This window comes from Salvelinus fontinalis, chromosome 11 (assembly GCF_029448725.1).
Source record: "Salvelinus fontinalis isolate EN_2023a chromosome 11, ASM2944872v1, whole genome shotgun sequence".
NCBI lineage: Eukaryota > Metazoa > Chordata > Actinopteri > Salmoniformes > Salmonidae > Salvelinus > Salvelinus fontinalis.
Genome location: NC_074675.1, coordinates 11,760,343 through 11,785,911, shown reverse-complemented (window position 1 = coordinate 11,785,911; position 25,569 = coordinate 11,760,343). Strand labels below are relative to the sequence as shown.

At 43.7% G+C, this 25,569-nt stretch overlaps 1 protein-coding gene and 1 pseudogene across 4 annotated transcripts in view; both read right to left on the bottom strand.

The window, feature by feature from the left end:
* Positions 1-1,054: 1,054 nt before the first annotated feature.
* Positions 1,055-17,483, bottom strand: LOC129866057 (glycogen debranching enzyme-like; annotated as a pseudogene).
* Positions 17,484-23,842: 6,359 nt separating this feature from the next.
* LOC129865043 (protein phosphatase 1 regulatory subunit 12A-like) overlaps positions 23,843-25,569 on the bottom strand; it is a 74,465-nt gene continuing 72,738 nt past the window's right edge. For all 4 annotated transcript variants that reach the window (XM_055937458.1, XM_055937463.1, XM_055937464.1 and 1 more), the window contains one exon: positions 23,843-25,566. In XM_055937458.1, the coding sequence (XP_055793433.1) occupies positions 25,480-25,566 (87 nt within the window). In that variant the 3' untranslated portion in view covers positions 23,843-25,479. The remainder of the gene's footprint in view (positions 25,567-25,569) is intronic.

Sequence of the window (25,569 nt, the reverse complement as noted above, 5' to 3'; positions counted from 1 at the left end):
GTCTGGGTGTGGTTTGGCGGGTTTCGTTCACTCAGGAGTGTGTGTTGATTGATGATGTACGTGCAGGTGTTTAAGTGTGTTTATTTGTGTTAGCGACTGGTTCGATGTGTGGGGAGGCGTGGTTGAGCGGTTGTGGTTCACTCAGGAATGTGTGTGATGAGTAAAGATGTGCAGGTGCGGTTGTTTATAATGCCTGTGCAGTGTTCTGTACATCAGACTGTGTTTTTCCCACGATCTTCCCCCTTCTTTGTGGTGTGTGTGTGTTTAAGGCCTGTTGCGTGTGTGACTAAGATGATGTGCGTCTCCTTTTTTTCCACACCTAAATGGGCGTGGAAAAACATCAACACATTGGACAATGCCACTACCAGTATCTAATAGCAATGTGTTGAAGATTCCAGTAAGAGGATGAATAAACAATGACTTTGCAGAAAAGAGGGGCTGAATCATCATGACTATGCAGAAAACAGCAAGAGGATTATTTCTACTGGTATTATACATACAAGTTTAAACTGGAACAAAAATGTGTTATTTTTTATTAAAGTGGTCGGTGGTGTAACATGTGGATGTATAGATTTTCACAAAATATTTGATATTTCTGATTCACAGTTTGTCTCATCAGTCATGAAGGCAAAAATATACAGGCTACAGTATGAGACAGCATTTAGAACTGGAAGAAGGGCAATTCACCATTGCAGGGATGAGTGCAGAATTAAGATAAAAGTACTTCTAAAGTACTCAAAGATTATAGTCTACAAGATTTCAAAGCAATTCAAGAAGTATTGACTAGGCCTACATTGACCATGCAAGCCACATTTATAAAAACGCACATTGGCATAATATCCAGATGTAACAGAGTTTGAGGGTTTTAGAGGTTTCTTATGTTGTTAAAGGCAGTTTTTTATAGATAGACACAGGGTTCCAGCTATGGAGTATGAGATAATGTTTCAAATGTCTTCACTGGAAATACTGTCATAAGTGAAATATTGGGAGGCTGTAACTGTAATGTGTTGAGAAGAAAAAATTAGAAAATAAAAGAGGAGAAAATATTTTCCATCTACAGATCTTGTAGGACCTCCAGTAAGGTGGTGATAGACCAGGCCTGGGTCTCACAGCTGAAGGGACAGTACTGGCCATTGTCATTGGTCAGCTCAAGTAGACACTTCCAAGATAATCTGGTAGGTGATAAGAGAAAATATTGATTATGTGACAATTACAATCAACCATAACAATTGAGTTTAACAATGGAAAAATATAATGTACTTCTGACTCAAAAATAACATTATTCCATCGTGTGACCATTTTGGTCACTTACCGTTTAAACAATTGAGAACGTTATAGTATGTGCGGTCACTTCCATTCTTTGGCTTGTGTCTTACCTCTCCAAGTGGATGTTAAGCCTCCTCTTCACTAGGTTAACAGTCTTGTCGTAGATCTCTCATCTTCTTGGAAAACTACAGTTCCTAGCTATTAAGAAATGTTTATGTGGGCTGTAAATGGCTTGTGTCTTACCTCTCCAAGTGGATGTTAAGCCTCCTCTTCACTAGGTTAACAGTCTTGTCGTAGATCTCCCATCTTCTTGGAAAACTACAGTTCCTAGCTATTAAGAAATGTTTGTGGGCTGTAAATGCGTTAACGGATCCTTCGTGGTACTTGAAGCCCTTAGCGACATTGAAATCCTCGCTATCCAGAGCGTTATCATAGACACCACGGTACTTCATGTCACTTCATGAGGGGAAAGGAAATAGATGTATTAAATGTGGGTTAAGAATGAAAGTCTGAGTGTGGTGCAAGAGATGGGTCTAGTCTAGTGAGTAACACAGACGTCTTCTGACTATTGCTGGGGAGCGAATCTTTGTTACGCTGTCAATTTTACAACTGTTTGTTCTCTATCTTTCACCTTTCTATCCTGATCTGATGTGTCTAAATAAAGCAACAACACAAGAAGAATGATGTACTGCATGTGAATGTGTGGATGAAATATGTCAGTGTTTGCGTCTGAAATTATACCCTATTCCCTATGGTTCCTGGTCATAAGTAGTGTTCATTCCCAGGGGACCAACGTCTTCATTCCCATGGGACTGAGTAGCTTCTGCTCTGCCATCTCTAGTGCCTCCCCAGACTCTATCCACTGTGAACAGCTCTGGAGCCTGGAGAACACAGAGAGGGACAAGGTACAAACATCCCAGCTAACAATTCTAGGGAGAGAGAACGTTTTTGTAATGTTACCTGTAATCAGGGTGCGAATGAGACATGAGCTCCCGTCTAGGCAATAAAAGTCCAACTTTGGGGGGGGGGGGGGGGGGGGGTCTCTAAATAATGATAATCTGAGTATTGGTGATACACTGGTAATGTTAAACACTCCTCCAATCGTTGTGAGATCTGATGTTCTGCCCAATGCAACTTGGGCTCCCGAGTGGCACAGCGGTCTAAGGCACTGCATCACAGTGCTAGAGGCGTCACTACAGACCCTGGTTCGATTCCAGTCTGTATCACAACCAGCCTTGATTGGGAGTCCCATTGGGCAGTGTATAATTGGCCCAGTCCGGGTTAGGGTTTGGCCGGGGTAGGCCTAGGTTAACAATTATGCAAATGGAGTTTACATGTTGGTCGATAAAGATCAAAAATATTTTTGGACAATTGCTGTTTGTGTCTCATGTGGTTCCACTGTTTTGCAAAAACTGTCTTGTAATAGTTACATATAATGTTAAAAAAAACTGTTTAGCATTTGCATTTAGTGTGATAACAATCAGAAATTACTAGGCTAACTGGCTACAGTTATTTGGATCCCAGTTTTGCTCATGTGGATTGCAGTTTCCTTGAGCATTCAATGAATCGAGACAAACTAACGCAGCCCACTAAACTGAAGTGGGTTTGCCAAAACAACACATTTCTCTTGCAAAATGCACAAACACCATCAAAGCTGAAAATACCCATCTCAAAATTAAAATCACTCCATCAAAACAGTATCATTTGTCATTAATGAGAAGATTTATTTAGCAAAATTAACTAACACCCTCTAAACTGTTATTTGCAATAGCTTTGCATACAACACGCTGTAGGCCTCACATGACAGTGATGTCAGGCCTACAGCGTGTTCTCTACCAGAATCCGCAGCGAAGTCTGTATATTGATTATCACTAAGTACACATGTTATTGGTTTATCATGGTTGTGAACACTGTAGGCCTAACATGACATTACGGTTGGTGCACCAGGCCAGAACTTACTTCAGGCCAGGTATGGCAGTTGCATCACTTGCAACTTAGAGTACCTTTCTCAAAACGGTATAATTTGTCATCTATTAAGAAAGTAGTCTCACCATTTGTTACATAGGCCTGATATCACAACAAATATTAGTTTTTTTGATTGCTTGTTTCTGGAATCAGGGTTCATAGTTAAGACTGCCCACTAAACTGAAAGTGTGTTTGCCAAGGCAACCCATTTCTCTTGAAAAAATGTATGTGTGGGGGGGGGGGGGGGGCAACAAAAAAAGTAGAGACACTCCCTTCATGTCAAACAGAAGTTACCCATAACATGGTTACCATGTTTTCATTCTATAAAATATTACTGTTCCAGACATGTTTCATGGGATGTTGCAAGAACATTCATGTGTTCAGCTTTCTGAGGGTTTGGAGAACGATATGTTTCATTGGAAGAACATTCCTGTGTCCAAGAACATTTAAAACACAGGACATCCTCTCATGGTCCCCTAGAGCTTTTTGTCTAGTTCTCGGCTTGTTCCTGGGACATCCCTGAAGACTGATGTTCACCTGATGGTCCCAAAGAAATGTTCTCCCAATTAAAACTTGTTTCCTTACACACCATCCCTCGTTACTGTTGCTGAGCCCATCAAGGCCCTGGTCGGTGCACCACTGATCCATTAAAGCGGCAATCCTTAGTTGCTACATCAATTTTTGGACGTATACATTTATGATATGTACCCATTGATTCTTGAAGAATATAACTTATAAATGCCTCATGTACTTAGTTCAACTGTCGTGATGAACTATGAGAACCCCAAAAAATAAACTTGTTTTATTTCAATGTTAGCAAACAAAGAAAACGTAAACAAACACTATCTAGCCTCAAAACATGGTTAAAACTATGATTTTGATATCATGGATGATCAGTCCTTGCTTCCATATCACTGTTTATGAATTTGGGAGAACTCCAGCCCTATAACTCAGCTTTTTACTGAATCAGGGATGGGGAAATCACTTTGTTATTGTTTCTACTGCTGATTGCCACTTTACCAACTCTTTGCATGTTGGCAATGTTCAGGACACCCACAAACAGTGCTTTCAACATACATACAGTATATGACACACTTTGACATACATGATTATGTTGTGCATGTTCATACATACAGTCATTATTATTAAACATGTCCTCACCTGGGATTTGAACTCACAACCTCTTGGTTTACGGCATTATCATATTCCTGCTACGCCACCATGTATTTGTCAGTGATTAATTTCACATGCATTGCTGCACTTTGAAGTAAATCTCAGCTCTGTTAAAAGTACACTCAAGAAAAACATATTGTATTTATCATAGTGATTCAGGAGCAACATTAAAACACAGTAATATGCCCCACAAACATTAGACAACTACACAGAAAATCCCCAAATTGCGGAAATAAGTAAATCAAATCAATGATGAGAGATTAGTTAGATTAACTGATAACTGACACCGGCATAGTGGCGTAGCAAGAACGGAATGTCGTGAACCAAGAGATTGTGAGTCCCAGTTGAGAACATGATGAATAATATTTACTGTATAAATGAACATAGACAATGTAATCATGTGTGTCAAATATGTAAGTTGAAAACAATGTAAGTTAAAAGCACTGCGTGTGGGTGTCGCTAACCTTGTCAACAGACAAAGAGCTGTAAATAGATCAGTGATTCACCAATCAGGACCTTGATGGGCTGGCAACAGTAATAAGGGGTGGTGTGTAAAGTTTTTCTTTTTTGGAGAACGTTTCTTTAGGACCATCAGGCAATGTCCTAAAAATGTCTTTAGGGACGTCCCCGGAACACGCTGGGAACTAGACAAAAACCTCCAGGAGACCATGACAGAATGTCCTGTGTTTTAAATGTCATTGGACACGTTCCCATGAAACATGTCTGGTGTGATGTTGATGAAATTGACATCAAAGCTGGGACCGAGAGACTGAAAAACAGCTTCTATCTCAAGGCCATCAGACTGTTAAATAGCCATCACTAGCCGACTACCACCCGGTTACTCAACCCTGCACCTTAGAGCCTGCTGCCCTATGTACATAGACTTGGAATCCCTGGTAACCTTAATAAACTGAACACTAGTCACTTTAATAATGTTTACATACTGTTTTACTCATTTCATATGTATAATACCTCTGTATTCTATTGTATTTTAGTCAATGCCACTGGGACATTGCTCGTCCAAATATTCATATATTTCTCAATTCCATCGTTTTAGATGTGTGTATTGTTGTGAATTGTTAAATAATACTGCACTGTTGGAGCAAGGAACACAAGCATTTCACTACACCCGCAAAATCATCTGCTAAATATGTGTATGTGACCAATAAAATTTGATTTGATTCTGAGAACATTAAATCAAATCAAATGTTATTAGTCACATGCGCCGAATACAACTCCTTACAGTGCGATGCTTACTTACAAGCCCCTAACCAACAATGCAGTTTAAAAAATACAAATAAGAAATAACAGGAACAAGTAATTAAAGAGCAACAGTAAAATAACAATAGCGAGACTATATACAGGGGTACCGGTACAGAGTTAATGTGCGGGGCACCAGTTAGATGGAGTAATTGAGGTAATATGTACATTTAGGTAGAGTTATTAAAGTGACTATGCATAGATAATAACAGAGAGTAGCAGAGGCGTAACAGAGGGGGGGCAACGCAAATAGTCTGGGTAGCCATTTGATTAGATGTTCAGGAGTCTTATGGCTTGGGGGTAGAAGCTATGACGCTTTGCCTGTTTGATGGTTCGTTGGTAGCAGCAACATTATGTACAGAATAAGTTCAAAAATAAGTTACAAACAATGCAAAAAAACGAAGACAATTAAACACATTTGGTTAGGAGCACGTAAAACGTCAGCCATCTTCTCCGGCACCATGATACATGGCAACCTTGTTCTGTGTATGTTTGGTGTGATGTTGATGCAAGGGCGTAACTTTGTGTTGCATATTGGGAGGGTCAGGGTCAATAGGTTCTGGTGATTTAAAAAAAAATAGCTGTGAAATTGTTATTTCCAGGGAATTTGTAAGAATTGTGATTCTTGTGCACTCACTGTACCCGAGTGGCAATGGGAGTGACTTTTAGCATGAGCTGAAAACTTCTTCCAATTTCTAAAGCCTGTGCTGACAAATGCAGGGTCTGATTTTGTGCCAAATGGTGACCTCTTATTCAGAAAAGTGTTGGTGCAATGGAAACATAAAACCCCCTTCATAGTGTTAGGGTTATCCAGAGTACTGACTAGCCTTTACAATACTAATGACGTAGCTAAGTATGCCTTAACAGAGCCAGAGTGGCCCATAGGGTAGGGGCCTATCTTCTTGTTTATTTAGCATGAGGCAGTTTGATGTAGAAGTATTTTCCCTGGACAGGACACTAGGACGTTAGCTACAAGGCTGAGGCAGTAAAAAGGAACAGTGCTTACCACCACAATGGCGATAGCAAAGTTAGGCCTTAGCTGCTAGTCACACCAGGGACGGGTGGCAGTTCTTGTAGATGCCTCTCTTGTGCACCAGGTCTGGATGTTTCTCATTGGGATCCTGAAGGTTGTGAGACACATCACACTGGGCACAGAAGTCGATTCAACGTATAATTCCACTTTGGTGGATGACGTTGATTCAAACAGTGTGCGCCCAGTGGGATAGAACATCTCAAAGTTCTGCTGGATCCTACAGTTCCATTCTTCACAGGGCAAAGAGATATTACGACTAAGAACAAAACAGATACACTACCGTTCAAAAGTTTGGGGTCACTTAGAAATGTCTTTGTTTTTGAAAGAAAAGCAAATTTTTTGTCCATTAAAATAACATCAAATTGATTAGAAATACAGTGTAGACATTGTTAATGTTGTAAATGACTATTGTAGCTAGAAACGGCTGATTTCTTATGAAATATCTACATAGGCGTACAGAGGCCCATTATCAGCAACCATCACTCCTGTGTTCCAATGGTGTAGCTGTAGCTGGGATTCCTTTGAGCTTTGTCACTCTCTCCCATCTTGTCCATCCATGTCCCACAGTTAAAAAAATTTCCTCAATAGACAAACCCAGTCTTCATTCACCCTGACCTTAACTTTAAACCCTGGTGGGGAAAGACAACCAAGTCATGAGAAAAAGAAAAAAGCTGATCAACCCTGCATCTGTAAATGAAACATACTCTTTTTAAGTTAATGAAAAAAACTTCGGAAACTATTCAGACCCCTTGACTATTTTCACATTTTGTTACGTTAGTCGTATTCTAAAAATGATTAAAATAGTTTTTCTCTCTCTCAATCTACACACAATAACCAATTAAGAAGCAAAAACAGGTTGACATTTTTGCTAATTTATTTAAAAAAAAATATATAGAAATATATTATAAGTATTCAGACCCTTTACTCAGTACTTTGTTGAAGCACCTTTGACAGCGATGACAGCCTCAAGTCTTCTTGGATATGACCCTTTATTTGGGGAGTTCCTCACATTCTTCTCTGCAGATACTCTCAAGCTCTGTCAGGTTGGATGGGGAGCGTTGCCGCACAGCTTTTTTCAGGTCTCTCCTGAGATGTTCGCTCGGGTTCAAGTCCGGGCTCTGGCTGGGCCACTCAAGGACATTCAGAGATTTGTCCCAAAGCCACTCCTGCGTTTTCTTGGCTGTGAGGGTCGTTGTCCTGTTGGAAGGTGAACCTTTGCCCAGTCTGAGGTCCTGAGCGCTCTGGAGCAGGTTTTCATCAAGGATGTCTCTGTACTTTGCTCTGTTCATCTTTCTCTCGATCCTGACTAGTCTCCCAGTCCCTGCCACTGAAAAACATCCCCACAGCATGATGCTGCCACAACCATGCTTCCCCGAAAGGATGGTGCCAGGTTTCCTCCGGACGTGACGCTTGGCATTCAGGCCAAATAGCTCAATCTTGGTTTCATCAGACCAGATAATCTTGTTTCTCATGGTCTGAGAGTCTTTAGGTTCCTTCTGGCAAACTCCAAGTGGGCTGTCACGTGCCTTTTACTGAGGAGTGGCTTCGGTCTGGCTACCCTACCATAAAAGCCTGATTGGTGGAGTGCTGCAGAGATGGTTGTCCTTCTGGAAGGTTCTCCCATCTCCACAGAGGAACTCTAGAGCTCTGTCAGAGTGACCATTGGGTTCTTGGTCACCTCCCTGACCATGGCCCCTCTCCCCCGACTGCTCAGTTTGGCCGGGTGGCTAGCTCTCGGAAAAGGTTCCAAGAGCTGGCCAAGGTGGTTCCAAACTTCTTCCATTTAAGAATTATGGAGGCCACTGTGTTCTTGGGGACCTTCAATGCTGCAGACATTGTTTGTAACCTTCTCCAGATCTGTGCCTCGACACAATCCTGTCTCGGACATCTACGGATTCCTTCGACCTCATGGCTTGATTTTTGCTCTGACATGCACTGTCAACAGTGGGACATTACATAGACAGGTTCCAAATCATATACAATCAATTGAATGTACCACAGGTGGACTCCAATCAAGTTGTAGAAACATCTCAAAGATGATCAATGAAAACAATAAGCACCTGAGCTCAATTTCGACTCATATCAAAGGGTCTGAATAATTATGTAAATAAGGTATTTATGATTTTTATTTTTCATAAATTTGCCAACATTTCTAAAAACCTGTTTTCACTTTATCATAGTGGGGTATTGTGTGTAGTAGATTACTGAGGGGTATTATGTTTTAATCCATTTTAGAATAAGGCTGTAATGTAACAAAATGTGGGGGAAAATCAAGGGGTCTGAATACTTTCTGAAGGCACTGTATGTGTTTATTTATTAATTCATTTTTACTCTTTTTTCTCCACAATTTTGTGGTATCTAATTGGTAGTTACAGTCATGTCCCATTGCTGCAACTCCCGTAAGAACTCAGAAGAGGCGAAGGTCGAGAGCCACACTGTTTCTTGGCACAATGCCCACTTAACCCGGAAGCCAGCAGCACCAATGTGTCAGAGGAAACACAGTGCACCTGGCAACCGTGTCAGCGTGCACTGCACCTGGCCTGCCACAGGAGTCGCTAGTGCACGATGGGACAAGGACATTCCTGCCGGCCAAACCCTCCCCTAACCCGGACGACGCTAGGCCAATTGTGCGCCACCCTATGGGTCTCCCGGTCGCGGACGGCTGCGACAGAGTCTGGACTCAGAATCTCTAGTAGCACAGCTAGCACTGCGATGCAGTGTATGTGTATGCGTGTGTGTATTCGTTCTTCTATCCTTATGGGGACCTAAAATCTCCCAAAGTCCCCACAAGGATAGTAAAACAAGGAAAATCCTTTCCTATGTCCCCATGAGGACAAAGGCTATTTTTAGTTTTGGGGTTAGGTTTAAGATTAGGGTTACAATTAGAGTTAGTGCACTGCGTTAGTTGTTAGGTTTAGGAGTTAGGTGTTAGGTTTAGGGTTTGGGCTAGGGTTAAGGTTAGGGAAAATAGGATTTTGAATGGAAATACATTTTAGGTCCTCACGAGGATAGAAGAACAAACCTTGTGTGTGTGTTTAAGAACTTTAAGAAAGTTGAAGCTCATTTACAGCATTTCTATACAATTGAAAAACTCTAAAATGCTATTTGGAGAACAGAAAAAATAAGCAGAAATTAGCCCAACCATTATCACATTGGTTGCTGTAGCTTCATTCACCTCAGTCGATCTAAAAACACATAGCCTATTAGCTAAACAATCAGGGGTTGGAACCAGTTTAGGGAACAGAAAACTGTAAAATAACAAACATTTTCAAGGAACATAAATGGAAACGAAGTAGTCCATACTGTTCCGGAACAGAACCATTATTTTTAAAACATGGGAACCGGTTAATCAGGTTCTTTAGGTTCCTAGTCCCACAAAAAAATGCAACAAAGTGCATCTGCAAAGCCCTCACTCTGTCACTCAGAAATGTATTCCATTATCTGCCTGCAAGCTGAAAATCTTTGCCAGTGTGTGCGTGTTTAGGCTACCTGCCCCTCCCCCCTCCAACGCATAGGCTACTGTACTGCCGTTACCATAGGCTACTGTACTGACGTTACAAGCGTGGTTCAGAAGATAGGAGAGATTTTTAATTAGCTAGAGGAGAATGGATTCGCTTTTTTCAATGGTAGTTAAGGATACAATAGGCCTAGTTATCACCTTTCACATTGGATTTCTAACTACAAAAACGTAAGATATATTTATAAATTCTGGTGCCGCTTTTTACACACGCCTGTGAGCTAGCTAGCTCAAATGACATTCAAAGTTCTTTCATAGAAGCCGCTCCTCCTAGTTATAATACTGTGGACCCAATTAGGATAATGCATGTCATAACAAGATGCCCAGCGCTTCAAGCCTCAACTCTCTCTCCACCCGTAAAATTTCAGTCGCATCTTGAGTCATAGGCTACACTTGTCTGTCCATCACGTATGTAAATCGCTTGCATGCCTGCTTTATCAGCAGTGATGGGTGAAGTCATTTAATGAGCTAAATGTAAAAAATAAAAATTCACAGGTTAAAAAAGGAACAGAAAGGAAAGATAAACCATTTTTTTTTTTTTTTTATGTTTTACCTTTATTTAACTAGGCCAGTGTGTTCAACTAAGGGTTAAATCGGTTTAGAACTTTTTTTTGCTAGTCGGAACAGTGGTACGGAATGAAAAAATAACAACAAATAGTGGTTCTGTTCAGAACTAAATGATTAGCCGCTACATATTAACTGTGCACGTGCACAGTGTTCCCGGTTGGTAATTCGGCCATGATTACTACAAATTTAGATAGCTGGCTAGACTAACTAGACCAATTTAACAAAAATGTTAACTGACATGGGCTAATTGAATGCCTGTCAATGAGTCACATATAACAAGAGGGAAATTGCTGATGCACAACCAAGTTTCAAAACTGCACCTTGTGTATTCTACCATTCTAACTCTCAACAGTAGGTTGAGTCCAAAATATATTTTTTAATAACATTTTTAGTCCAGACCTCGGTGTCCGCATATGTAGCTACTGCCCTGTGTGCCATCATCTGTCATGTTGCGGTCTATCTGTGGTCCAGCGTTCCTCTCCCTGAACTCCACCCCTTGCATGTGATGCGTCATCGCTTCATGGATGACATCATACAGCGGCTGGATCTGCAGAAGTGACATTGCAAATCCACTTTGATATGTACAGTCAATAAAGACAAGTAGAATTGAACACTGTCTACAAAAGTGTGTGTGTGTACCCAGGCTCCGGCAGGCTGTGGCTTGGACATGTTTGTGGGGTACATCCTGGCCACAGGGAACATGAGGACGTCGACACTGTCAGGCACCATGTTGCAGTAGTCATGAACGCACTGCAGCCACCACCACACTGCGTCACGGCAGTTATAGCGAGTGCCAGTCCTGTGACACTGCAGGTTGGGGTTCAGGCCACACCACAGGCTGCCGCGAACACCAGGATGAAGTTTATGTGGAAAAAAGTGACAGATATAAGCCATTAGATAAATTCAAGCAATCATCTGTATAACCCTGATAAAGGTCTGTTGGCCAAAACGTTTATGTGAGAGGCATTCAATTGTTTAGCAGCATCCAAAATCACAGGTGCACTGGAGTTTCTTACTTTTTATGGATAGTTTTATTCTCCATGCACATGGAAACTTTATAGGTGAGAGCTGAGAGTGTGAGACATAACTGGCCTTCAGATGTCTTCCTGTCACCAGCATCAGACCTCGCAGCACGATGAAGTTGTCCCGGCTCCAGCAACGGAAGATCCCAGCTGCAAAATGAGGGAAACCTGAATGTGCCAGAAAGACAAACATTAATATTGGCCACCCAGTAACAAAGAAAAAGAAAGGGAGCAACATTATGTGGATGTATCTGTATCTCTGTAACAGTACAGTCAGAGGGATCTTCCATACCCAGAAGGGCAAAAATAAAGTTGTAATGAATTGGATTTAAATTGAACTTGACTGAATTGAAAGCCTTACCTGCACCAGGGAAACACATCACTGCTCTTTATCATTGGATATATTGTTGAGACGGTAGGGCACGTCGTGCAGCGTGGGAGCGAGGGAGGCAGGGACAGGGCCAGGTGCAGGCCCACACCACACATCTGTACTGAGCCCAGAGCTAACTGCTTCACCAGGGTGGAACCAGTCTGGATAAAGCTTAACACACAAATATTATAAACTGAAGGACTGTCCATGAACTTAGAGGTTTGTGGAACATTTTCAAGTTAATTCAGAACAGCAGTATTTCTTTTACTCTGGTCATGACTAGTCTTGTTGACAAATTCAGATTTTTCAATTTTATTTCTGAATAGGAATAGCAAGATGCCATTAAAGACAGTTTTACATTTGATTGATGGTTGTATAGACCCCAACAATGATGGAGTCAAAGTAGCATAGCACCAGGTAACCAGTGATGTACAAGGGATATGTGAACATAGCCTGGAACCACTTGCCCACATGGAGGGACAACACGAGACATATCATTTAACTGCAGAACAGTATTTGTTTATAGTCACCACCAGTCTATAAAAAAAAACACTGAGTGAACAAAACATTAGGAACACCTTCCTAATATTGAGTTGCACCCTTTTGCCCTCAGAACAGCCTCAGTTCATCAGGACATGGACTCTACAAGGTGTCGAAAGCGTTCCAAAGGGATGCTGACACATGTTGACTCTAATTGCGTCAAGTTGGCTGGATGTCCTTTCTATGGTGGACCATTCTTGATACACAGGAAACTGTTGAGGGTGAAAAATCCAACAACGTTGTAGTTTGACACATTCAAACCAGTGTGCCTGATACCTACTACCACACCCCGTTCAAAGGCACTTCAATCTTTTGTCCTGCCCATTCACCCTCTGAATGTCACACATACTATACACAATCTATGTCTCAATTGTCTCAAGGCTTAAAAAATATATTTTGAAACTATCCCCTCCCCTTTATCTACAATGACAAAAGTGGATTTAACAAGTGACATCAATAAAGGATCATAGCTTTCACCTGGATTCACCTGGTCAGCCTGTCATGGAAAGAGCAGGTGTTCTTAATGTTTTGTACACCAAGTGTAAACAGTACATAATCAATGCAATACAACACAGCTGCAGAGATTGTGTGTGATGTGGTTTGTAAGTCTACTGCTTGCTCAAGAGGTAGATTACCATTTACCAGTAGAAGACAGCATAGTCTTATGGTAGTTACTTTTGTGAATGAATAGGCCCTATGTCTGCAATGCATATGTCAGATATTGTATGGGCTGAGATTCATCACAAAAACAACCAAGTAAAAGAATCATGTTGAGTAACTGTACTGCCAGTGGAGTAGTGAGTACGGCTGGAGAGTTGGCGTCAAACACACTACCTGTCTTGTAGTGATTACAGAAGTGGACGAGATGTCTCCTCAGAACCCCCACCTACTCCTGGAACTTGGGGTCCACACTCGTCCTGGGAGGACAACATGGGTTACAGACTACTAGAGTCTGAAAGTTGTACTTCAAATTAGATAAAAATGCATAGCACATCAATGCGAACTGTGGCAAAAAGGTTTGCTGTGTCTGTCAGCGTAGTGTCCAGAGCATGCAGGCGCTACCAGGAGACAGGCCAGTACATCAGGAGACGTGGAGGAGGCCGTAGGAGGGCACCAACCCAGCAGCAGGACCGCTACCTCCACCTTTGTGCAAGGAGGTGCACTGCCAGCGCCCTGCAAAATGACCTCCAGCAGGCCACAAATGTGCATGTGTCTGCTCAAACGGTCAGAAACAGACTCCATGAGGGTGGTATGAGGGCCCGACGTCCACAGGTGGGGGTTGTGCTTACAGCCCAACACCGTGCAGGACGTTTGGCATTTGCCAGAGAACACCAAGATTGGCAAATTCGCCACTGGTGCCCTGTGCTCTTCACAGATGAAAGCAGGTTCACACTGAGCACATGAGCACATGTGACAGACGTGACAGAGTCTGGAGACGCCGTGGAGAACGTTCTGCTGCCTGCAACATCCTCCAGCATGACCGGTTTGGCGATGGGTCAGTCATGGTGTGGGGTGGCATTTCTTTGTGGGGCCGCACAGCCCTCCATGTGCTCGCCAGAGGTAGCCTGACTGCCATTAGGTACCGAGATGAGATCCTCAGACCCCTTGTGAGACCATATGCTGACACATGCACATTTGTGGCCTGCTGGAGGTCATTTTGCAGGGCTCTGGCAGTGCACCTCCTTGCACAAAGGCGGAGGTAGCGGTCCTGCTGCTGGGTTGTTGCCCTCCTACGGCCTCCTCCACGTCTCCTGATGTACTGGCCTGTCTCCTGGTAGCGCCTGCATGCTCTGGACACTACGCTGACAGACACAGCAAACCTTTTTGCCACAGTTCGCATTGATGTGCCATCCTGGATGAACTGCACTACCTGAGCCACTTGTGTGGGTTGTAGACTCCGTCTCATGCTACCACTAGAGTGAGAGCACCGCCAGCATTCAAAAGTGACCAAAACATCTGCCAGGAAGCATAGGAACTGAGAAGTGGTCTGTGGTCACCATCTGCAGAATCACTCCTGTTTTGGGGGGTGTCTTGCTAATTGCCTATAATTTCCACCTTTTGTCTATTCCATTTGCACAACAGCATGTGAAATTTATTGTCAATCAGTGTTGCTTCCTAAGTGGACAGTTTGATTTCACAGAAGTGTGATTGACTTGGAGTTACATTGTGTTGTTTAAGTGTTCCCTTTATTTTTTTGAGCAGTGTATATATATATATTTCACCTTTATTTAACCAGGTAGGCAAGTTGAGAACAGGTTCTCATTTACAACTGCGACCTGGCCAAGATAAAGCAAAGCAGTTCGACACATATAACACATGGAGTTAAACAAACATACAGTCAATAATACTGTAGAAAAATCAGTCTATATACAATGTGAGCAAATAAGTTGAGATAAGGGAGATAAAGGCAATAAATAGGCCACGGTGGCAAAGTAAATACAATATAGCAATTAAAACACTGGAATGGTAGATTTGACAGTAGATGAGTGTACAAAGTAGAAATACTGGCGTGCAAAGGAGCAAAATAAATAAATAAATACATTAGGGGAAGAGGTAGTTGTTTGGGCTATTGATAGATGGGCTATGTACAGGTGCAGTGAGCTGCTCTGACAGCTGGTGCTTAAAGCTAGTGAGGGAGATAAGTGTTTCCAGTTTCAGAGATTTTTGTCGTTCGTTCCAGTCAATGGCAGCAGAGAACTGGAAGGAGAGGCGGTGTCGTCTGCGTAGAGGTGGATCAGAGACTCACCAGCAGCAAGAGCGACATCATTGATGTATACAGAGAAGAGAGTCGACCCAAGAATTGAACCCTGTGGCACCCCATAGAGACTGCCAGAGGCCCGGACAACAGGCCCTCAGATTTGACACACTGAACTCTGTCTGAGAAGTAGTTGGTGAACCAGGCGAGGCAGTCATTTGAGAAACCAAGGCTGTTGAGTCTGCCGATGAGGATGTGGTGATTGACAGAGTCGAAAGCCTTGGCCAGGTCAATGAATACGGCATTCTGAATGAATACGGATGTCTTCAATATTATTCTACATTGTAGAAAACAGTAAAAATAAAGAAACTCTTGAATGAGTAGGTATCCAAACTTTTGACTGGTACTGTATATATGTGTGTGTATATACATATATCATGTTTGGTATACTCAGTGTATGTATGGTGTGTAATGTGAATAGACAGTATATGAATAGAAACGGAGTGTACAGCAGTAGTTATATAGGATGAGCCATGACTTGTCACCCACAGACCATGTGTATCATTTGTCTCAGAGTAGGCGTGCTGATTTAGATCATATTACATGGACACACGGGACACTCCTACTCTGACACTTGATACATAGGGCACCTGGGACAATCTCAATAGGACAGTGTATTCTTACCTGAACAATATCACACTACCAGGGTGAGCTGTTCAAATTTAGTCTGCTTAACAAATTCACTGCGTCCCTTACCAGTGACGGCAGCATGCTTCACAATCTTGCTGTCATGTTGCTGGACAGTTCCAGTAGAAATAATGGTACTAGCAGTGCCTTACACATGTACATGAGTTATATTCCTTTTGTATAGACTGAAGTGACCCAAGCACAAAACATCAGGTCTAAGAACAGCCCTTAATTATCACACAATAATCCCCAGGTTCTCATGTCTTATAAACTAAAATGGTCCATTGTGTACAATCACATGCCAGGCATATAGAGACATGCCTGTAACCCTAGCTGGGAGGTAAAGTTGTAATTCTATGGTGCTGTTTTCATGTTACCTGGATGTGTTCTCTGATGTCTACAGTGTGCTTAGGCAGACTGTTGATGCCGTTCCTGTCTTTCGGGTTTGACCCAGCGATCCGATCCTCTCCACAGTCCTGGCCTCCAGAACCACCACCTCTTTTTGAAAGATTTTGTACAGTGGTGGAAAAAAATACTACATTTGTTTTACTTGAGTAAAAGCTATACATCAAATTCCTCACATTAAGCAAACCAAATACCATTTTAATTTGCTTTTTTAATTTACAGACAGGGGCACACTCCAACATTCACAAATACAGTGATTCTGCCAGATCAGAGGCAGTAGGGGTTACAAGGAGTTATGTTGATAGGTTTGTGAATTGCACCATATCGTTGTCATGGGTAACGTCGAGGAACATGGCATGGGCGATAGAGGGCACTAGACGTCTGAGGCTGGGCTGAACGAACGAGCCCACAGGCTCTCCACCAAATGTGTAGATCAACCTGCCCTCCTCGTGACTCTCTCCTGCACTCATGGCCTCTGAGGAACAGAGACAGACAGAGAGATAGAGATTGTTATTGTAGCAACTAGATAAAACAGGCAAATGGTTATAGCCAATATTCTAATATTACCCCCAACAGTCCTTTTTAGCCAAGAGACAATCAATTGCAGATGTATTTAATTTCATGTGTATCAATATACCATGAACAAAGGCAATACCCAACTGTTGAAGCAAAACAGAAACAGTGAACACTTATTTTTCAATTTCTACCAGATTATGTAGCCTGGTGCCAGATCTGTATGTGCTCTGGTCCACTCCAATGCTCAACTCATTTCCTAATTGTCAAGGAGTTGGCATGATTTCACAAATAGACTGGCAGTCAGGCTATAGATTACGTGCCATTTGTGCATTTCCCAGGCTCTTACCTCTGATGAGGGAGATAATGGCCAGTCTAGTGACAAAGACATTGTCCAGATCCTCGCTGCCCGTGAACAGCTCAGCCACCATATACAGGTCCGGCTTCAGCTTGCGAGCTCTATCCAGCATGGACTACATACAGCACAGCCACACCACATACACACAGACCAGGGCACACAATGCAACACAGGCAATGTTGGGGAAGGGAGAAAGAGATAGATATGAGACAAGAGAGGAGGAGAGGGCGAGAGATGGGAAGAGGATATAGAAAGAGATAGATATGAGACAAGAGAGGAGGAGAGGGCGCGAGATGGGAAGAGGATATAGAAAGAGATAGATATGAGACAAGAGAGGAGGAGAGGGCGCGAGATGGGAAGAGGATATAGAAAGAGATAGATATGAGACAAGAGAGGAGGAGAGGGCGCGAGATGGGAAGAGGATATAGAAAGAGATAGATATGAGACAAGAGAGGAGGAGAGGGCGAGAGATGGGAAGAGGATATAGAAAGAGATAGATATGAGACAAGAGAGGAGGAGAGGGCGCGAGATGGGAAGAGGATATAGAAAGAGATAGATATGAGACAAGAGAGGAGGAGAGGGCGAGAGATGGGAAGAGGATATAGAAAGAGATAGATATGAGACAAGAGAGGAGGAGAGGGCGAGAGATGGGAAAGGGAAAGTGAAGGGGTACAGGCTTTGGCAAGAAATAAAGTAAATATGAAAGCGACATACAGAGGGGAGGGGGACATGTCAATTACCAGGCAACAAACAAGTTAATGGTGGGAATTAGCCCGGTTAAAGCCCGATGTTGGGAAATGTAGTAACAAAATCAATTTATGTTTAAGTGAATGTGCAAAGGTAGTCCGGTGATAATGGAAAATATAGTTATACACTTAATGTTTTGTATATTAAGAACACCTGTTTTATGTGCCTTTGAACAGGGTATGGTAGTAGGTGCCAGGCACAGTGGTTTGTGTCAAGAACTGCATCGCTGCTGGGTTTTTCACGCTCAACCGTTTCCAGTGTGTATAAAGAATGCTCTACCTCCCAAAGGACTTCCTGCCATCTTGACAACTGTGGGAAGCATCAGTCAGCATTGCCCCCCCCCCAAAAAAAGGGGAGGGGGGGGGGCACAACTCAATATTAGGGATGTGTTCCTAATGTTTGGTATACTCCGTGTATATTAATGATTTTTTACAAAAGATGTGAGATTTAAAGTAAGCAGTGGAATAAGATGACCAATAGAAAGAGAGCAGGAGAGACAGACAGATTTAGCATCATGCTCAGTCAGGACAATGCATTAGTCCAGTTCCAGTACAGTCCTACACCACGATATGGCAGTAGCATGGCCTCTGACCAGACTATCACATACAGGTTACGTCTGACCGCCTTGGCTGGTGCCAGCATCGCCTACAGAGACCACCACATCACAGTAAAGAATCCTGGGGCTACAATTTGTTCTTAAACACTACTGTGCTGTGATAAAGTATTTGCCCCCTTTCACAGCACTGAATGTACTTAGATTTATTTGACAGCATTGGTAATTTTTCATAACGCTCTAGATGTTCCACATTCACACAAGATGGCAGGAAGACTAGGGGTTCCCTTTTCTAGAAAGACTTCAGCGTTTTCCCCCTTGCAATAGAGGATAATGTTGGCCTAGTAACACCTGTAATACTCAGTACATTCAATTTAAGAGTATCATGGAAAATATTCACCAGGTTATGCAGATATGAATGTGTGGATCTACAGTCAGATCAGAATGCTGTATCTCGGTCATGCAAGTGTAGCGAAGCGACAGTTGTCCAGGCGTACGCCTGTGGATTGTTTGGTCGTGATCTCTGTGTACTACTTCATGTCTCCCCAGCAGATCAGCTCTCCCCCCAGCAGCACAGCTTCAGGCTGTCTCCCCAGCAGATCAGCTCTCCCCCCAGCAGCACAGCTTCAGGCTGTCTCCCCAGCAGATCAGCTCTCCCCTCAGCAGCACAGCTTCAGGCTGTCTCCCCAGCAGATCAGCTCTCCCCCCAGCAGCACAGCTTCAGGCTGTCTCCCCAGCAGATCAGCTCTCCCCCCAGCAGCACAGCTTCAGGCTGTCTCCCCAGCAGATCAGCTCTCCCCCCAGCAGCACAGCTTCAGGCTGTCTCCCCAGCAGATCAGCTCTCCCCTCAGCAGCACAGCTTCAGGCTGTCTCCCCAGCAGATCAGCTCTCCCCCCAGCAGCACAGCTTCAGGCTGTCTCCCCAGCAGATCAGCTCTCCCCTCAGCAGCACAGCTTCAGGCTGTCTCCCCAGCAGATCAGCTCTCCCCCCAGCAGCACAGCTTCAGGCTGTCTCCCCAGCAGCACAGCTTCAGGCTGTCTCCCCAGCAGATCAGCTCTCCCCTCAGCAGCACAGCTTCAGGCTGTCTCCCCAGCAGATCAGCTCTCCCCCCAGCAGCACAGCTTCAGGCTGTCTCCCCAGCAGATCAGCTCTCCCCCCAGCAGCACAGCTTCAGGCTGTCTCCCCAGCAGATCAGCTCTCCCCTCAGCAGCACAGCTTCAGGCTGTCTTCCCAGCAGATCAGCTCTCCCCTAAGCAGCACAGCTTCATGCTGTCTCCCCAGCAGATCAGCTCTCCCCTCAGCAGCACAGCTTCAGGCTGTCTCCCCAGCAGATCAGCTCTCCCCCCAGCAGCACAGCTTCAGGCTGTCTCCCCAGCAGATCAGCTCTCCCCCCAGCAGCACAGCTTCAGGCTGTCTCCCCAGCAGATCAGCTCTCCCCCCAGCAGCACAGCTTCAGGCTGTCTCCCCAGCAGATCAGCTCTCCCCCCAGCAGCACAGCTTCAGGCTGTCTCCCCAGCAGATCAGCTCTCCCCTCAGCAGCACAGCTTCAGGCTGTCTCCCCAGCAGATCAGCTCTCCCCCCAGCAGCACAGCTTCAGGCTGTCTCCCCAGCAGATCAGCTCTCCCCCCAGCAGCACAGCTTCAGGCTGTCTCCCCAGCAGATCAGCTCTCCCCCCAGCAGCACAGCTTCAGGCTGTCTCCCCAGCAGATCAGCTCTCCCCCCAGCAGCACAGCTTCAGGCTGTCTCCCCAGCAGATCAGCTCTCCCCCCAGCAGCACAGCTTCAGGCTGTCTCCCCAGCAGATCAGCTCTCCCCCCAGCAGCACAGCTTCATGCTGTCTCCCCAGCAGATCAGCTCTCCCCCCAGCAGCACAGCTTCATGCTGTCTCCCCAGCAGATCAGCTCTCCCCTCAGCAGCACAGCTTCAGGCTGTCTCCCCAGCAGATCAGCTCTCCCCTCAGGTACAAGGTAGAGACAGACAGGGATGAAACAGAAGAGTTAGAAATATCAATGATATCTAAAACGAAAAAGAGTCACATTTCTCAGGAAAAGGTCAATCTTTACCACCCCCTTTTGGTATAGACTGGATATGGCAATTATAGGACGAAACTAGGCCACAGTTACAACAGCACTAGCAGATGACCTGGAACCTAAAACCACTGAACTATCAGCTGACCTGGAACCTTATACTACCGAACTATCAGCTGACCTGTAACCTAATACTACTGAACTATGAGCTGACCTGTAACCTAATACCACTGAACTATCAGCTGACCTGTAACCTAATACTACCGAACTATCAGCTGACCTGTAACCTAATACTACTGAACTATCAGCTGACCTGTAACCTAATACTACTGAACTATCAGCTGACCTGTAACCTAATACTACCGAACTATCAGCTGACCTGTAACCTAATACTACCGAACTATCAGCTGACCTGTAACCTAATACTACCGAACTATCAGCTGACCTGTAACCTAATACTACCGAACTATCAGCTGACCTGGAACCTAATACCACTGAACTATCAGCTGACCTGGAACCTAATACCACTGAACTATCAGCTGACCTGTAACCTAATACTACCGAACTATCAGCTGACCTGTAACCTAATACTACCGAACTATCAGCTGACCTGTAACCTAATACTACCGAACTATCAGCTGACCTGTAACCTAATACTACTGAACTATCAGCTGACCTGGAACCTAATACCACTGAACTATCAGCTGACCTGGAACCTAATACCACTGAACTATCAGCTGACCTGGAACCTAATACCACTGAACTATCAGCTGACCTGTAACCTAATACTACCGAACTATCAGCTGACCTGTAACCTAATACTACTGAACTATGAGCTGACCTGTAACCTAATACCACTGAACTATCAGCTGACCTGTAACCTAATACTACCGAACTATCAGCTGACCTGTAACCTAATACTACTGAACTATCAGCTGACCTGTAACCTAATACTACTGAACTATCAGCTGACCTGTAACCTAATACTACCGAACTATCAGCTGACCTGTAACCTAATACTACCGAACTATCAGCTGACCTGTAACCTAATACTACCGAACTATCAGCTGACCTGTAACCTAATACTACCGAACTATCAGCTGACCTGGAACCTAATACCACTGAACTATCAGCTGACCTGGAACCTAATACCACTGAACTATCAGCTGACCTGTAACCTAATACTACCGAACTATCAGCTGACCTGTAACCTAATACTACCGAACTATCAGCTGACCTGTAACCTAATACTACCGAACTATCAGCTGACCTGTAACCTAATACTACTGAACTATCAGCTGACCTGGAACCTAATACCACTGAACTATCAGCTGACCTGGAACCTAATACCACTGAACTATCAGCTGACCTGGAACCTAATACCACTGAACTATCAGCTGACCTGTAACCTAATACTACCAAACTATCAGCTGACCTGTAACCTAATACTACCGAACTATCAGCTGACCTGTAACCTAATACTACTGAACTATCAGCTGACCTGTAACCTAATACTACCGAACTATGAGCTGACCTGTAACCTAATACTACTGAACTATGAGCTGACCTGTAACCTAATACTACTGAACTATGAGCTGACCTGTAACCTAATACAACTGAACTATGAGCTGACCTGTAACCTAATACAACTGAACTATCAGCTGACCTGTAACCTAATACTACTGAACTATCAGCTGACCTGGAACCTAATACTACTGAACTATCAGCTGACCTGGCTCTGCAAAGTCCCTCAGGGGGTCATCTGACATCACCCAACCGTTGTGGGCCAGGAAGTGTCCGTCTGGCTCATCAGCTGCATTTCCTGGTCAAATGCCAAGTTGTCCTCTGGTGAAATATCTGCACACCACTGGATGTTTCCCGGTGACAGGTCCCAATTTAGGCGGGTAGTCCGCAAGGTGTTTCTAAATTACATTTCCCACGATGCAGTTCTAGCACTCAACATTAAGCTCCTCAACCAGTTACAACACTCCAGGACAGATGAGGGCTCATTACTGTAACACAAACACAGGAGTGACAAACATTTGTAGATCCAACACCAGTGACAAGGTAACACCAATCTCAAGATTACTGGGATCATTTTCTTCAAGGTATTCCCGCTCCTCTACAATTGGTCTAAAGCACCCGGACATAAAAATTGTAATTGTCTTATAGAAGTTAGCATACAATAAGGTGATTCGACAAAATTAGCAATTACTCTGTATGAGCGGGTCTATTGCAATAATGGAGTATCCTAAAGCAGACATGTTTTGTGGCCACATATGGTTTGTTTACGTTTCTACTGTTGAGGCTTAGAGGGAGTTGAAGTAGACTTACAGCTCCATCTAGCGGTCGCGTCGGGGATAACAGTTGACAACTATAGCATTAGCTTAACCCTAACCCTTCTCCTAACCTGCTATGTTAATTCACCTAAACTGCTGTGTTAATATCCTAATCTGCTGTGGCGACAAATCATACCACTAACCTCACAATCGTGTAATTCGCAAACATTCAATGAAATACTTCACTCAGTATAGTCACGCTCACCAAGTCCAACTTTGAATCGTTGATATCCCAGGATTATATGCGCAATAGCCCTGGGGACGAGGTTAGATGGTTCCTCACCCTGAAAGTAATCTATGGGCCAGGAGAAACTAATCCATGGGTCTAAATCACATCCCTGTTACCGCAGTTGAAACAAACTGACCTGAGGTGGTGCTGGATTTAGGCCTAGAGGAGCATGGTTGATGGACTCTCCCCAGCTGAGCTTGGTGTTTCCATTCTATGTGGGTTAAAATAAACTTGAACATCTTATTGGGAAACATGAATAAGTAGACGTTGTCATTTCTAAAAACATGTACACTCGTTAGTCCTAAATAAAATACAGGTAGTTGACAGACAACATCTTTGAAGGTCCTCCACAGCTTTAGCCAGTTGTTGGAGTTGGGGACGTCCATAACACAGCAGAGACAACCCAAGAAACCATTCTCGTATCATGTTTCTGCTGTTCTATGGCGGTATCGCTGCAGAAAGAGGTCAAGACAAACTATTCAGAGAAGTGACAGGTTAGCATCCCTCAAGGGCTATAAAGTCACCTTCAAGTGTACAATTTAATGAATGACAAGAATAAAACAGCCAACACAAGGGCTTTACAATGTACAAGTTTATTTTTAATGAACTCTTCAGTGGTTGGTAGTCACAGCACAGCTCGCATGTATGAAGCCACACGCCTATTTTACAAGATGGAAAATTTAAAAAAGGAAAAACAGCAAAAATGTAAACCAAAAGAGGAGATGGCCAACAGTCCAACTACAGAAACGGTTTCTTTACTACAGTATCCTTAAAAAGGCCACTGAAATGCATAAAATGTGTTTGATGCATGGACTTTATTTGATGGTGGCTGACATCAAATACTCCTCACATGGCATTGACAGTGCATGTAGACATTGTAAAAAGGACTGGGTTAGCAATACCTAGGATCTTTTAGTGACAACACCTTGGCTAATACTACGGCTTAAAAAACAACTGAAAAGAAAATGAACAGCACTCATCCAAAGATACTGAATACAATGTGTGAAATGTAGTGAAGCAATTATATTATTTGTATCTCACAATTACCGTGAACACTTAAAACTGGAAAGAAAAAGCACGGAACACTGCCAGCCATTCCCTTTAAGAGAGAGGCCCTATTGTAATCCAATGTCTTTAGACTATAAATGAAGAAAATAGTTAAAAACACACTTTTTTTGTCCTCTGGAGTTTGTATATTTTTAATAGTAACAGACGGGAACCATAAATGCATGCCATGTGCTGGTCTCAAACGATACATACAGGTATATACAGCATCACTCAGTACCTGCTAAAACGAAGTGAGAAATACAGAGTAGAAACTACACTACAACCTTAAAGAAAAGAAGGGGGGGGGGGGGGTGAAAGGGGTGAGCGATGGAAAGATGGAAGAGGAGTGAAAATCCTACTAGTGATGGACTCATCATTAAAGCATTTTTATTAGAAATAAATGCATATTGCACATACAGTGAAAGCTTAAATTCCACCAAGTCCACCTGTTCTGTAAAGCGATAGTTCCATTTACCTCTGAGGGAGACACACAAAGGTACAGAAATGGAAAGGGGGTGAGTGGCGTGGATAGAGGTGTGTGCGTGTGCTTGGGTGGTGTGTGTTTCGGGGTGGGGGGGGGGTTGCGTGCACTAAGACGGGGTACGACTGAGAAGTCTTCTGCTGTGAGGCAGAGCCTCCAAAAATCGGGGAGGACTTCTTCTGGGGGGAGAGGGGGTCAGAAAGAAAAGGACAACTACACATCGCACAACCCTTGTATGTAGGTCGAGGAACAAACAGGAAATGAAAACAAAAAGACCAAATAAGAGTTTGTGGCACAAATAAAATCAGGTGTGAAATAACTGTCCTTCTGTGACAGCCGAGAGATCGATACAAGTGTTTTATGTACAACTAAGGCTTATTGGTTAAATAGTTGAGGCTTCCCCGCCCGCAAACGCTTTTACATGCCGTTCACAACCCTATCCTCTGCTAATGTAAACTCAGTGGTTCTATCTGGAGAGCAGCCACAGGTTGAAGTGGAGAATAACCTAATGGAGAGAGGGAGGACATGGAGGACGCTGTGGTGGTGGGAGAGGAGAGAGGGATAGAAGAGCTGAGAAGGAGTCTTGTTGCAGATGTCTCTTGCAATTAATACCTAAAAGTTGCAATTCCATTAGTCACTGCCATGGAGGAGTGGGCGGGCGCAGGAGGGCGGGGGGGGGGGCTGTTCTACTTGGAAAGCTTGCTAATGACTCGAATAAGAGCTCCGTTCTCATCCTTTAGTCTCTGGTTGTCTGCTTTCAAGTCTGGTAGCGTCTG